At 40.9% G+C, this 15,746-nt stretch overlaps 2 protein-coding genes across 4 annotated transcripts in view; both read right to left on the bottom strand.

Moving 5' to 3' along the window:
* Nucleotides 1–2,244, bottom strand: part of aldh3b1 (aldehyde dehydrogenase 3 family, member B1) — an 8,482-nt gene extending 6,238 nt beyond the window's left edge. Inside the window, exons 1-7 of one of the 2 annotated variants that reach the window (XM_026326059.1) lie at nucleotides 2,148–2,244; nucleotides 1,847–1,965; nucleotides 916–1,085; nucleotides 631–741; nucleotides 387–507; nucleotides 175–260; nucleotides 1–10 (exon numbers count right to left, since the gene is read on the bottom strand). The exon at nucleotides 1–10 is cut by the window's left edge and continues 72 nt beyond it. In XM_026326059.1, coding sequence (XP_026181844.1) covers nucleotides 1–10; nucleotides 175–260; nucleotides 387–507; nucleotides 631–741; nucleotides 916–1,077 — 490 coding nt within the window. In that variant the 5' untranslated portion in view covers nucleotides 1,078–1,085; nucleotides 1,847–1,965; nucleotides 2,148–2,244. Of the gene's footprint in view, nucleotides 11–174; nucleotides 261–386; nucleotides 508–630; nucleotides 742–915; nucleotides 1,086–1,846; nucleotides 1,966–2,088 lie in introns of both variants that reach the window. The other variant, XM_026326058.1, reaches the window with a different exon arrangement.
* Nucleotides 2,245–8,536: 6,292 nt separating this feature from the next.
* LOC113141234 (serine/threonine-protein phosphatase 4 catalytic subunit B) lies at nucleotides 8,537–14,095 on the bottom strand. Of its 2 annotated transcripts, none has more exons than XM_026325518.2 (9): nucleotides 13,759–14,095; nucleotides 12,983–13,309; nucleotides 12,414–12,465; nucleotides 12,274–12,324; nucleotides 11,877–11,978; nucleotides 11,570–11,743; nucleotides 11,314–11,440; nucleotides 10,383–10,572; nucleotides 8,537–9,517 (listed from the first exon to the last, which is right to left on the bottom strand). In XM_026325518.2, the coding sequence occupies exons 2-9, from the start codon at nucleotides 13,090–13,092 to the stop codon at nucleotides 9,388–9,390; spliced, it is 936 nt and encodes a 311-aa protein (XP_026181303.1). In that variant the 5' UTR covers nucleotides 13,093–13,309; nucleotides 13,759–14,095; the 3' UTR covers nucleotides 8,537–9,387. The 2 variants fall into 2 exon arrangements, with proteins under 2 accessions (XP_026181303.1, XP_026181302.1); XM_026325517.2 differs by having other exon boundaries at nucleotides 12,983–13,265.
* Between the last annotated feature and the right edge of the window lie 1,651 nt (nucleotides 14,096–15,746).

The raw sequence follows: 15,746 nt of genomic DNA, 5'->3' as shown, positions 1-15,746 counted from the left end.
CATAACAATCCTGTCAAATTAAGAGTCCCATTTTAAGCAGGAGTTTAGAGCTTATTTCCCCAATGACCTCAGAAAACAGGGATTATGAGATGAATTTTATTATTTTGACAAAGGATTCTTGATTCAAAAACAGAAAAAGGCCTTAACAGAAGAAAACCTGAGAAGTTGCTTTACCTGAGACAGATACTTGGGGATGAGTTCTGCCATCAGACAATCTGTGGCAGCACTGACCTCTGAAGGCTTGATGATCACACAGTTTCCTAGTACGAGACAGTGAAGATAGTCACGGAGCTGACATAAGTTACACTGTACATGTTTCTATGGCCGTTAAATATTATCCAGTGTTACGTATGTTCATCTGGTTCAGTGAAATATGTGACTAGCACCTGCAGCTATGGCTCCAACCATTGGTATGAGGAGGAGCTGCAGGGGGTAGTTCCAGGGCCCGATGATTAACACAACTCCTAATGGTTCCCTTCGTACAAAACAGTCATCTAGTTTTGTGGCCTAAAAGTGGACAAACATCAAAGGTAAATTACACAGCAATACAACGTTCATAGTAAGCAATAATAAAAATAACTTTAGTCATATAGGTATGCAACAGTTCTGAGAGCTCACTGTTAAACCCACCAGGGTTTTGCTGACATACTCCAGCTGCATCCAGGTTTTGAGGTTTGTCATGGCATGGTGCAGCTCATTGATCACTATATCAATCTCAGACAGGACAGCCTCAAATTTTGGCTGATGTGCAAAGAGCAGCAATAAGAAAGGCAGGTTAGTAGTTACTCAACTGTAGCAAACAAAATGATCCGCTGTGCTCCAAACACTGTGCATGAGTAGTTTGTAACAAAAATGTACAAATTCAACAACAGCCAAACATTGGTATGCACATGACACACAAGCACAGTCTTGTACCTTTGCCAGGTCTTTGTGCAGCGCCTTTAAAATCTGCTCCTCATTGTCTTTGATCATGGACATCAGCTTGGTCAGCTGCGATCTGCGAAACTGCTCCGGTATTGTGACACCCGAATGAAACGCAGACCGCAGCCTGTCCACGACTTGGCTCTGGGTGTCCATCCTTTCACCTGGAACACATGCAAGCAGAGGAACATGGCTCAGCTTTTAAATAGCCAGAGATGGAGAAAAGCAGGAAATACATGACATTTGAGAAGGTGCAACAGGTACATGCTTGTTTTGTTACTTTAAAAATGTCACCTGACGACTGATTTTCACAAGTTGACCTGTCGGAGTTTTTGGGTCAATCAGTATGAGTTTCTGGCAAACACTATTTAGTTTACAATAGCTGAATAATAAATGAAATGCACTGTGTAATATATTAAGTATTCCTTTATATAACTGCATGAACAGATGGATAACTCAGTGTGGTTGACTAGAGCAGTAAAGTTCACTCCACAGTGGACAGACAGGCCTGAGCATATGACCTTGTGTCATTTAAGCCCAGGGATGTCTCCCTGTTGAAATGTTGCTGCCTCCTCTAATAACGTCAAAACTGCCATTTTGTGCTGTCAAAGCCAGACGCTAATAGAGGACGCGCCTTCAAATATTTCGCAATATTTTCCAGCGGAGAGAAAATAGCTGGTAAATCGATCAGGCCGAAGGTTTGAGAAGACGTTTCAATTGTGTAGCTGCTCTGATCAGAGATTTGAATGGTGACATTTCCCAGAGGAGTTCGCGCACACAGTGGTCACTAGTTTCAGCTGCCAGATGCACATCATGCCTTACAGCAATAACAACAAAATAAAAGCATGTGCAGAAACTGGAACAACAAAATAAAAGCATGTGCAGAAACTGAAATCAAGAAGAAACACCGCGCTGTTTGTTCTACCTGTTCGTTTGCCGTTTGAGTCTGCAGCAGCGATGCAACACCCGCGCCGAGAAAAAGCCGAAGAGAGCTGTGATTCCGGGTCTCGGTCTTTTTGGATCTACCGGTTCAGGATGGCACGCCTGGAAAGGGGCAGGGCAGCATTATCAGTGGATCTTGAAAAACCTGCCATGAAGTTGTCGGATGGGAGATCACTGCAGTCTGTACAGTATACTGGGCCATCATTATACGCAAACACTACACACCTGCCACTAAAACCAGTTCCAGCACTAACACGGTTCATTCAGAATCAGATCATGCTCACTTGATCAGTATCTCTTTTCATTCCAGGATTTTTCAGGGCCCCTCCCTCCAGCGGGTTCTGGGTAAACAGCCGCCCCCACCCCGGTCCGTCGCCAATAGACAGTTGAGAGAGACAGCCCGTGTATATAAGGCCGCACCTCACACTATAGGATAAAATCAAGAACATGTTGTGCAGCCACTTTGAGTGGCATGTCACGTGGCAGCTGCTTGGAATTTGCCACATGACATTTGAAGAACTGCCAGGGCATGACGAGCAAGATAGTCTGGCTTTTAGTAATAATTTGATTCTCTTTACAGGGGAAAGGTTAACCTTTCCTCCAAGGTTCTCTGGTCTTAGGGTGAGTGTTGTCACCATATGTAAATGAGTTTGATACCAATATCTGCCTCAATAACACTACCATGGGAAAAACTAAACCATAAGTAAAAAGTAATGGAATAATAGATGAAAGAACATGGAACTTAATAAACACAAAACAAAGAAAACATATTTTGACAGTGTCAGTGCTGTGGAGAATCTGAAAAGAGGCAATAAAACAACAAGAGAGAATTATGTTAATTATCACAGCTAAAGACTTAAATTAGACAGCTGTCAATTTGCTCATCAAACTAATGGTGAAAACAGCTCACTCCTTTGACTTGGCAAATGTTATCGATTACATTCACTAATCATTATTCTGTCACTCTAAGTTATTTACTTTGAAAAGCTGGACATGTAGGCTCCTTTAGTTTGAAACATCTTTTACCAACGAGCTTTGCAATTTCCATGATTTTGTCCTGTCTGTCGGCTACAGAACTGAAATAATGCTGCATTTCACTTCTGTCTGCTTTGTTTACAAACCAGACATGGTTGGAAAGTTGCTGCCATGCCTTTTTTAACCATGTAAGTTGCCTGCAGCTCACTGAGAGTACAGGAGAGGAGAGAAACATCGCCAATGTTCCTGGAGTGAAGCAGAAAGCTGCACACACACACACACTCACAGCAATTCAATTCAATTCAATTCAATTTTATTTGTATAGCGCCAAATCACAATACAAATCATCTCAAGGCACTTTACAAAAACTAAAACTAAAAACCCAACAATTCCCTTATGAGCAAGCACTTGGCGACAGTGGAGAGGAAAAAACTCCCTTTAACGGAAGAAAAAAACCTCCAGCAGAACCGGGCTCAGTTTGGGCGGCCATCTGCCTCGACCAGCACTGCCCACTGTCGCATAGCAACATAACTTTGAACATACAGTTCTCTTAGTGATACTTATAAAACAAGCTATTGTACTGTTTTTACAGACAGGGTATCGTCATACCTTTCTAGTATCGGTATATTGTGCACCGGTTCTGTAATCCATCTATGCCTGTAAGACAAATCTAAATTCTTTGGACTCATCTCCACGCAGTATGTCTAGTGAACACCAGGCTCTGCTCATCACCTGCTCACACCATCCGTACAGTGAACCATGGTGGGGGCAGCATCATGCTGTGGGGGGTTCTTAGCAGCAGGGGCCTGATGAATGAAGCCAAACAGACAGGTACTTGAAGAAACCCTGCTGCAGAGTACAGAGGGAGTGAGACTGAGGTGACCCTAAAGCAGCCAACACAAAGCTGGAGTGTTTTCAAGACAAGTCTCTGAATTGTCCCTGAGGGGCCCAGCAAAGTCCAGGTTTAAGCTCCACACATCACCTGTGCAGAGACCTTAAGATGGCTGTTCACAGCTTGAGAGGATCTGGATGAATGGGATAACCTGCCATAATCCAGGTATGTAAAGCCTGTAGAGACTTGCCCAAGAAAACTGGAAACTCTAAACTGATGTAATGAATTAAGGAATTAAGGGTCAGAATATTGTAAGTATGAGAGACTTCTTTTTTTGTAAAAATCTGCAAAAATTTCAAAATATGTTTTCACTGTTTTAGGTAAATTCTTTAAAAAATAGACTCAGAGGACGAACTTTGGTAAGATTATATAGAAGTTTTACTTGCAAGTAGTAACAGTCACACAGCACCTTGGTTATACTAAAGTAAGGTGGATCAGGTCACAGGAGGGTAAACGTTTTAATTTCTCTAACACATACCTCCTGTTTATGCTCAGCATAACTATTATATGAAAATGTTTAGCAGATCATTCATGATAATTATTCTGGTAAAACACACAGAAAGATCAGAATTATTACTATTATGGGAAAAACAGTAAAATCATAAATCATAACTTCGATCAAACAAACAAACAAGATCACAATCACAAATCTAAAATGATTAGCATGCTAAATATAACTTGTAGAAGTGAGAAGTAAATGCCATAACTTTCTGTCTTTATGGGCAAACAGTCATCACAACATCACTTCCTGTAGGAATTTTCAATGTTGGAGTCATTTGTGCCTTACAGTTCAGAAGTTAAGACAAATTTATCATAGTCGGTAAAAGACGCAGTCAGGTCTTCCTTCATTAGTTCTGGGGAAGTTTCAGGGTCCTGGTCATCCTGTGAAATGGACTGATACATTTGTTTGTTAATTGCTGTGTCAATAAGGCGTTGACAAAGGCCTCTAATACATGGAATGCAACAGCAACCACAGGTGACCAAAATAGCAATCATCACAGCCATTGAGATGAGTATGGACTGAACCAGATTGCTCCATTTACCAAACATTCCCTCCAGCCAAGAAGTGAAGTTGTCGACAATACCAGCATTCTCAGCGAGCTCCTCAGATAAGGCTTGTAGTCCTTGTAAAGCTCGAGTGACAGATCCATCTGGGGAAGTGTTGTTAGGAATAAAGGTACAACAGGTAGATCCCAACATTTTACAAACACCTCCCTCCTTAGCCAGTAACATGTCCAATGCCATCCGGTTCTGCCAGGTCATAAGACTGCTCTGCTAAGCCTCTGACAGCATCTCTAGTGTAGTTAATGAATCTCTGCTGGTTATAATACAAATAATTTATCCAATCCACATTTTTATTAATGGTTGACCACCAAAACAGGAAAGATTCAGACCCTGCTGCAACTTGGTTTCTAGCTTTGTACTCGTCGAGAACTCCTCTGGGCACTCTGATGGCATCAATATATACTCTGTTATCAAAACTGCTGCAGTGTCTCTTTTCACACGGTGTGGGCTGTCTAGGGAAGAACCAGACAGAGGTAACACATAAAATGTGTTATACCAATTGTATAAGAGCACAGGTTCCCTGCCAATCAGGCAGGAGCACTGGCCTCAATTGGTTTCCCCCACAATACCACCACAGGTCAGCACGTGCAGTAACATGGTTCATGAACCAGGAAGGGTCATAGCCTGCCCCAGGAGTGGTCACAGAGTTGGTAGAGTTGCACCAGTGGAGATCACCGACCTTTCTCCCTGAAGTGGAATTTCTCAAAAACAGGTATAATTAGTACTATAAGATGTAAAGAAAGGAGGAGTAAGAGCAGGAATAGGTGGCATCAAATAATGCAAAGACATTGTTTACTGGCTGGAGGGCAGGTGGAAGTAAACAGCTGCCTGTTGGATCATTGTGTGGATTGAGTCTTATCAGTGTAACCTACATATTTTAACGACATAAATATACTTGTCTGCCCATGTTAGCTATTCCTGTCACACATTACCACAGTTAACTACTTTACAAAAATCAAGCTGGACACTTTGAGTCTCATTGGCCCAAAAAATAAAAGTGGGCACATCAGTAGCTCTCTTTGTCCTAGGTTTGTTTTGGTGTTGTCCATTGCATTACCTGGCTGTAGCAATTCCTTCTCAAGGGAGGAAAAGTTACCAGGTCTTATCGCAGTGGAGTTAGTAGCATTCTCCAGCTGTTGCAAACCCTTCTCAAAGAGAAACAGAATCAGCATAACTGTGGTCAGCAATATGACAGTCAATATGCTTATTGTCAGTGTCACCCCACAAAATAGTCTAAAGGGGTGCCAGGGTCGATATATTGGACCCTCCATGGCAAAATGTACTTCTGAGCAGTCTTCTCCCCAGGTCACTCTACTCCTCACTCACCTAATTCCCCTGGGTGTGGTTGGTTTCTTCACTGGTTTGAGACGAGTGGTCCCTATTGGTCCCACCCCCCTTTGTAGCCAGACTTCAACACAGGTTAGTTGGAGTTTAGAGTGAGTCCCTGCTGGTTTGAATGGTTTGAATTACTCAGACAGTACTTTTACCTCTTTATAGTGTGTTAAACTGATCCAGGAGTCTTGGCTAATTATAGACCAATATCCAACCTGCCATTTATTTCTAAAATCCTAGAAAAAGCTGTCGCTAAGCAGCTATCAGACCACTTACACAGGAATGAACTATTTGAAGATTTTCAATCAGGATTTAGAGCACATCATAGTACAGAAACAGCACTGTTGAAAGTTACCAACGATCTTGTCTTAGGCTCAGATAATGGACTTGTTTCTATACTTGTCCTCCTAGACCTTAGTGCTGCATTCGACACCATTGACCACAACATCTTATTGCAGAGACTGGAGCATGTGACTGGTATCAGAGGAACAGCGTTAAAATGGTTCCAATCCTATTCATCAGACAGATTCCAGTTTGTTCATGTCCATGATGAACCTTCCACACGAACAAAAGTTAGTTATGGCGTTCCACAATGCTCTGTGCTAGGACCGATTCTGTTCACCCTGTACATGCTTCCTTTAGGATATGTCATTAGGAAGCACTCTATTAATTACCACTGCTATGCAGATGACACTCAGTTATATCTATCTATTAAACCTGTTAACACAAACCAGTTAACCAGACTTCAAGCGTGTCTAACTGACATAAAGGCCTGGATGACCAGTAACTTTTTACTTTTAAACTCAGAGAAAACAGAAGTCATTGTATTTGGGCCAAAAAATCTCAGAAATAACTTTTCTAAAATTATAGCTACTCTAGATGGCATAGCCCTGGCCTCCAGCACTACTGTAAAAAACCTTTGGAGTTATTTTTGACCAGGACATGTCCTTTAACTCACACATAAAACAAATCTCTAGAACTGCATTCTTTCACCTGCGCAACATTTCCAAAATTAGGAACATCCTGTCTCAAAATGATGCAGATTTGTTACCTCAAGGCTAGATTACTGTAACTCATTACTATCTGGATGTCCCAGTATCTCCATAAAAAGCCTCCAATTAATCCAGAATGCCGCAGCGAGAGTCCTGACAGGAACTAGCAAGAGAGATCATATTTCTCCTATATTGGCTTCTCTTCATTGGCTCCCTGTAAAATATAGAATAGAATTTAAAATCCTTCTTCTCACATACAAATCCCTTCATAATCAAGCTCCTTCATACCTTAAAGACCTCATAGTACCATATTATATCAATAGACCACTTCGCTCTCAGAGTGCAGGTCTACTTGTGGTTCCCAGAGTTTCCAAAAGCAGAATGGGAGGCAGAGCCTTTAGCGACCAAGGCAGACACTCTCTGTACTTTTAAGACTAGACTTAAAACCTTCCTCTTTGACAAAGCATATAGTTAGGGCTGGCTTCAGGCAACCCTGAACCATCCCTTAATTATGCTGCTATAGGCCTAGACTGCCTGAGGACCATCGGTGCACTGAGCTCCCCTACCCTAAGCCCCCTACCCTAAGTCCTGGAGCTGTTTATCGCTGATGTGCAGTTACTGGCCCCACCAACTTGCAGTGTCTATTTGTTGTTTATTGTTGCTGTTCTTTTCTCTCTGCTCTATCCACTCACCCCAACCGGTCGAGGCAGATGGCCGCCCAAACTGAGCCCGGTTCTGCTGGAGGTTTTTTCTTCCGTTAAAGGGAGTTTTTCCTCTCCACTGTCGCCAAGTGCTTGCTCATAAGGGAATTGTTGGGTTTTTAGTTTTAGTTTTTGTAAAGTGCCTTGAGATGATTTGTATTGTGATTTGGCGCTATACAAATAAAATTGAATTGAATCACATTTAGAACTCCCTATGTAGATTTAAAAGGCTCATTATAAAATTATGAAAATGCAATGGTTGGTATTTTCCAGTGATTAAACACTATTCGCAACTTATTTATGCATACTATACTCCATTTCTGCTAATAGGTCGCTCTGAATATTACACATTGAACTTTAACTTTTTTGGAATATGACAGTATTTCCTCTCTCCTCACCTTCATTTGTAGGATGGCAAACTGGGTATCTCAAAATGTTACAGTAGACTTTCAGAATCTAAGCTCAAATTAAAAATGTGAAATTTTACAAACAGCAACCATTAGTCACATTCAGTCGAGGCTGTGGTGTGACCAGTAGCTTCACAGTTTACACACGTAGGCACCCTGGCAAAATCAAAATAGCTCTATAGAAATGACTACATCAAAAGGTGCAGCTTTTGGGTGAACTGACCCTTTAAACAGGAATCTTCTGAGCATGCCATTCATTGCTGATCAGCGGAAGTATGCATGCATCATTAAATCACACCTGAAAAGAAATCAGCATTGATACAAAACTTTATTCTCACAATATCAAAATTGACAGACCTGCAGAGATTTGCAGATTAAAAGGAATTCAGAGAGAAACTAAGGGTGAATATAGTGACTTTTTGGGAGTCGCTACATTTCTGGTATTTATTTGTAATGGTGTTGAGCAGCAGCACTAGGTATGTTAGACAGTAACACATATGACAAATGATGGTTAAACAGAAAACTAAGAGCAAAAGAGGGTGGGGAGATCGGTCATTTTGCATTTAACAGCAACAAGTATACTACTACAAAAAAAAAAAAAAAAAACTAAGAACATATGCAATGAAGGAATTCATCGAATGATAAAAGTGAAACTTCCCACATCTGCATATTTTAGAAGAAAAAAAAAAAAGATCTAATTCCTTCCAAACACTAAGACTAAAAGGACAATGTTCGTGATGGAAAAAAAAAAACAAAAAAAAAGAAAAACGGGGGGGTTGGGAGGTTTAGTCAAGGAAGGATGTTTTTTTTTTTTGTTTTTTTTTAAATCTACAAAGCTTGAGAGAGGAGAACAACCAATGGGAATGGAAGTAGACTTGAGGGCAGAAAAAAAAATAGCCATATTATACAGATTATGAGAAGTGACAACAGTCATGGGCCCAGTATCCACCTCACCCCTACACTTTTCACAGTGACTGCTCTGTCAGGTTTGGGCAGTACAGCAAAAATCCAGCTCCTCGTGGTGGAACAGCATGGAGTTTCGTGGAGTTTGGCAGGTTTTCTGTCTAACTGCTGTGAGTTCAAACTGACAGAACCGTCCAGCAGCTGGTGTGAAATGGTACCGGAGGTTTCAACACATCATGGCTGTCTGCTCAAAGATTTTACAGAAAATAGTCAGCTACTGGCTTCTTGGAGGGGATGCCTCTGGTCTCTTGTGGTGCTGCCTCAAATATGATGAATTCCCGCTGTAAATGCTCATCCAGCTCCAAGATGGCTGCCACATTGCCACATCTGATTGTCCAGAGAGAAGGAAACGGTCACATTTGCATATTTTTACAATTTTTCATGCAGACTCACTTTTCTGTATATAGTATTTTCTTTTTTTATTCTAAAATCGTGTTCATATCTGTATATATGTTTGCACCATACACCAAGACAAATTCCTAGTACTGTAAAGTGTTCTTTGCTGTACCTGGAAATAAAACTTTGTAGGTTAATAAAGTAAGGGAAAACAACCCACTGCTATTTAAAAAACAGCAAAAACTCTTCCTTCAAATCTGCCTTGGATATATAAACTGCTAAATGTTCACCACTTCCTTCACAACTCACATATTAAATGTCCAAATTGACAAATAAATGACCAGATAGAGACGAGACTGTGTTAATCACAGTCATGGAACATTCTGAGCTTTCATAATGTCTCACATAAAAATGTCACAGCAACAATTATTGTTTGTCTATCATACTCTATGATCAGAAAATACAGTTCCCAAAATGCTTTGGGAGATGCAACCCCAAGTATAATGCTGACATGGAATCAATGAAATAGCCATCGACTATAATACACTACACAAAACTTCATACAAGAAGTTTTTTTTCATGCAACACTATATAGTGCCTTGAGACTTTGCTTTGGAAGTACTGTAACCATTTATATCTCTGGGGTATGTGATTTCAGTTTGTTTATGCGTAACAAATGAATCATGAGTATTTTGTGACAAATATGAGGAGCTTGGTCAGGGAGAAAGAATTACTGGGAGTGATTATGAAATAAGTTGGCATAGTCTGACCTACCGGTTGATTCACAACAAAACCACAATGAAAATAAGGCATTAAAAGGCAATTCATTCTTTGCGGTTTTGCCGTAATTGCCCACCTGTAGCAGTAGTTGGGTGCTGACCACACAGTGAGAACCGTCTCATTGAAATGCCACTTATAGCCCTCCATGACCAGCTGGTGTGCTCGGCAGATCATGTGGATGTCGTTGGCAGCGTTGAACTGAGCCACCACATCGCTTCCAAACAAGTACCCAGCACCCCGAGGGCTCACCCCCCACCCTGTGGTGTCTGAGAGCAGGGAGGAAAAAAAAAAAAGAAAAAAAAAAAGGTGATGGGAAACTGAATTGTGCTACCAGGACTTCACTCTCTTCAAAAAATGACCTTCCAAGACATTTTCAGCAACATTAGGCTGGCAATGGGGGTTATTACACAGCTGGAAGAAACTACCTGCCACTGAGTCCTGGAGACACCAATACAGATTGTATCCAATTCAGTTTCATGCATTGTAGACTCAGGATTAAAAGACAAATATTATCAACACTACACCTCACTTAAAATTCAGAACAGATGCTCATATATGCAAATACACACATGGCTCCTGTTCACTAGTGACACATCTGCAGGCAAAACAAGCTGGTAAGCACATTGTGACCAAACACTTAACACTGTGGATGTATTGTTTATGGCACTAATATGAATTGAGAAAAAGTCTAAAAAAATAATTACAATAATATTCCCGGTGATAATGATGAACTGATGCAAAATTTTCAATCAACTGTGTCTTGTTTCCTGTCTGGACAACTTGTTGCAGAATAAAAATGTAATGACTAGACTGTGTAAGAATATTAACGAAATTATTCTGTATGGTTTTCCCCAACGTTTCAGGGCTTTTCTAGGTCTGGAAAATGCAATTTTCAAAAGCACAGTTCTACTAGTGCAGCCACTTTGCCCTTCATTGTGTCATCAGGTTTTCTTTGTACATTGATACCCATGTAAATTAACAACATTGTGTCTGAAAAGACTGTATACCTTCAGGGTCTGACCACAGGAGGTCACACATAGGTCCATCATGGGGTACTTCCTGTTTTCTGTCAATGGTCCGGATTTGGTCCAGTGTCTGAATGGAAGGAGACAAGCCACCGTGCACACAGAAGATCTGATGGATAGAGAGAGAGTGAGAACATACTGACCCAGACATCAGAGCAGCAACATCACCACCATTTATGTAAGTTTAGTACATTTATTTCCACTGTCATCAATATGAATTCGAGACCATGCAACTCACCTTGCCATCAATGATAGCGGAAAGGGACAGGTAGTCAAAGATCTCAGTGCAGTATCTCCAGACAGTGACTGAGCCGTACTTGCGGAGGCACTCATCGTAGAAACCATATACCTGGGTGATTTGCCGGGACTCGTGGTTTCCACGGATTAGGGTTATCCTGTCTGGATAACGCACCTTAGGAGCAGAGCAGAAAAAAAACAAGAGGAGGGTGGCCAGAGATTTCATAAGATCTGTCCACCTCATAAAGGCATATGTAGCCTTTAAATCCTACGACAGCAGTGAACATAGACTAGAAATCCATGTGTACCTTAAGAGCTAGCAGTAGGAGGAAAGTCTCAACACTGTAGAAGCCCCTGTCCACAAAGTCGCCCATGAAAAGATAATTTGTCTCTGGGACATCTCCACCAACCTGCAATGTAGAAAGAGTAATAAACAGTTAAACAGCCAGATATTATAGTGTCATAAAAATAATGTCACTACCATTCTCACTAGGACTGGACCAAAATTAACTTTACCAAGCATTAGTTAATCAGAAGCACTGATGGCAGAACATGCTATAAAATGAAGACTAGCCTAAACATACAAGAAGGCCTTGTGTTCAGCATATTGCACTTGGATAATGCTGAGAATGTGTACATCTGTGTTCAGCATGACTAAAAGCATTAAAATAGAATCTACGATCTGTGTTGAACAAAGAAACTTACTCTAAACAGCTCTTTCAAGTCATAGAACTGACCATGTATATCGCCACACACCTAGGAGTAAAATTAGGAGAAGCGTTATTAGAATCCTGTCTTTTAAACTGAGTGAAAATTCTGCTCAAATACTAAAAAATGCTACTTACTGTGACAGGAGAGTCTACCCTCTGGACATTGCTTTCTTCAACCAGAATCTCTCTAAAAATATATACCAAACGTTAAAATACAAATTTCTGCACGTATAAAGTTTCACAGATTTTCTGTAGATATAGGCTACTGCTGCAAAAATAGCACCTGGACATAAATGAAGTCCAACTGATTAAACCATGAAATCATCAATTATGTCATAACCTAATAAGATTTCTGATCCACCAGCCCAATCCACCTTACTTCAGTATGACTACCTGCTGTAATTTCATTCCAATCTGATATTGGCTAAACCATACCATAGTACAAAATGACTACAGATGAAACGGCTGTTACAGGAAACTAACCACGTCATACTATACATGTATTCAAAGCAAACTGTGAGATGAAAATAAAACTGCAGACAGTGGTTAAATGGCTCATGTCCCTGTGTCCACTCATACACTGTCTATGCTGTCAATGCAATAAAAGCAAACATGAGCCCAAAGTTTTATAAAGTATGCCGAGTCACTGTGTTGTACATACTTCGAGTGAAAAGTGCATGTATTACCGACACATAAAGCCTTACCTGGCTTTGGCACACAGTGCTTTGACTTCGTTTTCCTTAATGAGCTCACAGCGTCTGAGCTGCTCTATCTGTCGGTCCAGGTCACTTATGTCCCCCATTGTCACACACATATGGAGAACTGCTCACACTGTATTCAGACACCCCTCTCCTCACCCGAAGAGCTCAGTACAACAGCAGGGTCTGTCTTGGCCCGGCGATGAGCTAACAGGGCACAGCAGACTCCCTTCCTTCAGGACACACGGGGATCTTCAGGCCCTTCCTGTGTGGTGATCGGAATCAGGAACTGGACGAAAAACACAGTCGAGTAACTCCAACGCGTTAATGTTACTATGTGTGAAACAAAACAAAGCAACAACTTCGCATAACCACGGAAACACGTTTTGGCCGATTATGATCGTTTCAGGGCAACAATCGGACACTGACCTAACAAAAAACACAAAGACGAAGAATGCGCCACTAAAAACTGACGGTATTCGTAAAGGAGTGTGAGGCCTAAGGGCGGACCTGAACACCAGCTAACCATTAGCACTTTACATCACTGCTAACGACGCCAGCGAACAACCGCTATTCCAGTAATTTCATTTAAACAGTCGTTTTGTTTTCAAATGTGTCCCACTAATGTCCAATACCTGACACCCAGCAACGAACGAAGAAACTAACTGGTTAACCGCATAGCTAATGCTAACACTGTCTGATAAGCTAGTCCGTGTTAGCATTAGCTGCCACAACATTTCGCACCGCGAATCAACGGACCAAACTCAAACAAGTGTAATTACCGATGAGGGAGCGGCAGCACAACTGTGAGAAACAAACATCAATATATATTCCTTCCGTCTGCTCTGTGCTCTCTCGCCGTCCACTAGCCTCTCTTCAACCCCGGGACGGTCTGTGCCGGTTCACTCCAGCCCTTCTCATGAACACCGACGTCTCGACCGCAACTTCCGGCGCAGGATACGCGGATTGCTCAAGGCTCGTTCCAGCTGAACTGCGCCTCGTCTGGAAAGCGGGGGAGAGCATTCAGCAGCCACAGCAGACAGCGACGACGGATGGTTTCCAGCCGAGAGGTGTAACTATATAATACCTGTCGATGTTGGAGAGCAGCTGCTGGTCATTACCACGATACGTCAGCTCGCGTCAACACGTCCGCCATGTTACGATACTGCACTTCCTAGTGCGTATATGTAGGCCTACAAAATCTAATTGATCCATAATTCATATAACTCACTGATTCATAATGCATATAACTCATTGATCCATAATTCATATAACTGACTGATTCATAATCCATATAACTCATTGATCTATAATCCATATAACTCACTCATATAACTCACTCATCCATAATCCATATAACTCATTGATTTACACATCTCTCTCTCTCTCTCTCTCTCTCTGTATATATATATATATATATATATATACACATATATAGATACGATATATATATAAAGAGAGTAAGTGCATTACAGATGTTAGAGAAATGAATATTTAACCTCAAATTTGTTAATCCACTTTACTTTAATGTGAGTCGAAAACACTGTTGAATAGGGCCTGTTATCTCTCTCTCTGGTCAGTCTGTTCTAACCTTCATTCTCTGATAAGACACTTGGTATCAAAACCCAGATGTCTTGCTGTTTTGTGGGAAACTGCCTCCTCTTTCTTCTTTTATCACGACTTTTTGTATCATAATATTAAAATGATGTGCTGCCCCGCTAGCACCCTCATGCTGCACTAAGGTGCTGTGTGACTGTTACTCCTTGCAAGTGAAACTTCTATATAATCTTACCAAAGTTTGTCCTCAGTCTATTTGCTAACAGACCACTACTAATAAAGATTTATAGTAAATATTTAAGGTGCATTTGTGACACAGAGGTGAAAATGATATTGCATTGCATTATTTATTGTTGCTGTTCTTTTCTCTCTGCTCTATCCACTCACCCCAACCGGTCGAAGCAGATGGCTGCCCAAACTGAGCCCGGTCTGTTGGAGGTTTTTTCTTCCATTAAAGGGAGTTTTTCCTCTCCACTGTCGCCAAGTGCTTGCTCATAAGGGATTTGTTGAGTTTTTAGTTTTTGTAAAGTGCCTTGAGATGATTTGTATTGTGATTTGGCGCTATACAAATAAAATAAATTGAATTGATTGAATTGAATTGAATTAGACAGTCCATGTTAGAGTTCGACAAGATTTTTTTACCAAGAGCTCAAAAACTGACAAACAAAAGAGGTAAGGAGATTCAACAATCTTTATTTATAACAAGGAAGGATCTGGTGCAAGGTCCGGATTGTAGGCCAAATAGATCTATAAAGAAACATATAAAGATTAGAATGGGCCAGAGATCATGACGATGAAAAACTGTGTATTGATTTATTTATTACCCGAGAATGGGATTTAAGTCCTTTGGCAGGGAAAGTAATTTTCAACTGATTACTGTGGAGGACTGCCCCTGGGAAGGTGTAACTCCAGATATGCAGGTAGGTGAGTCAAATATAGAATTCTTTAATTTCTTTTTCGTGTTGTTGATTCCTACTGTGTCTTGTAGGTCCTTCGTCGCTGTGATACAGGAAGTTCCTACTAATCTTCAAACTCCAAAAGCAGATAATAAATGTTTAAATAAACAAATTCCAATGGTTCATGTATTCTTATTCTACTAACTTGTGTCCAAAGTCAAACATGAGTACTGCGTTGCTCCTTAGTGTTCATTTACTTGGGTAATACATTATTCCAAATGGATTAATCCTCTTCAAAAATCCAAAAACACAATTGA

This window comes from Mastacembelus armatus, chromosome 8 (assembly GCF_900324485.2).
Source record: "Mastacembelus armatus chromosome 8, fMasArm1.2, whole genome shotgun sequence".
NCBI lineage: Eukaryota > Metazoa > Chordata > Actinopteri > Synbranchiformes > Mastacembelidae > Mastacembelus > Mastacembelus armatus.
The sequence above is the reverse complement of the archived record's forward strand: the minus strand, read 5'-3'. Positions and strand labels throughout refer to the sequence as shown.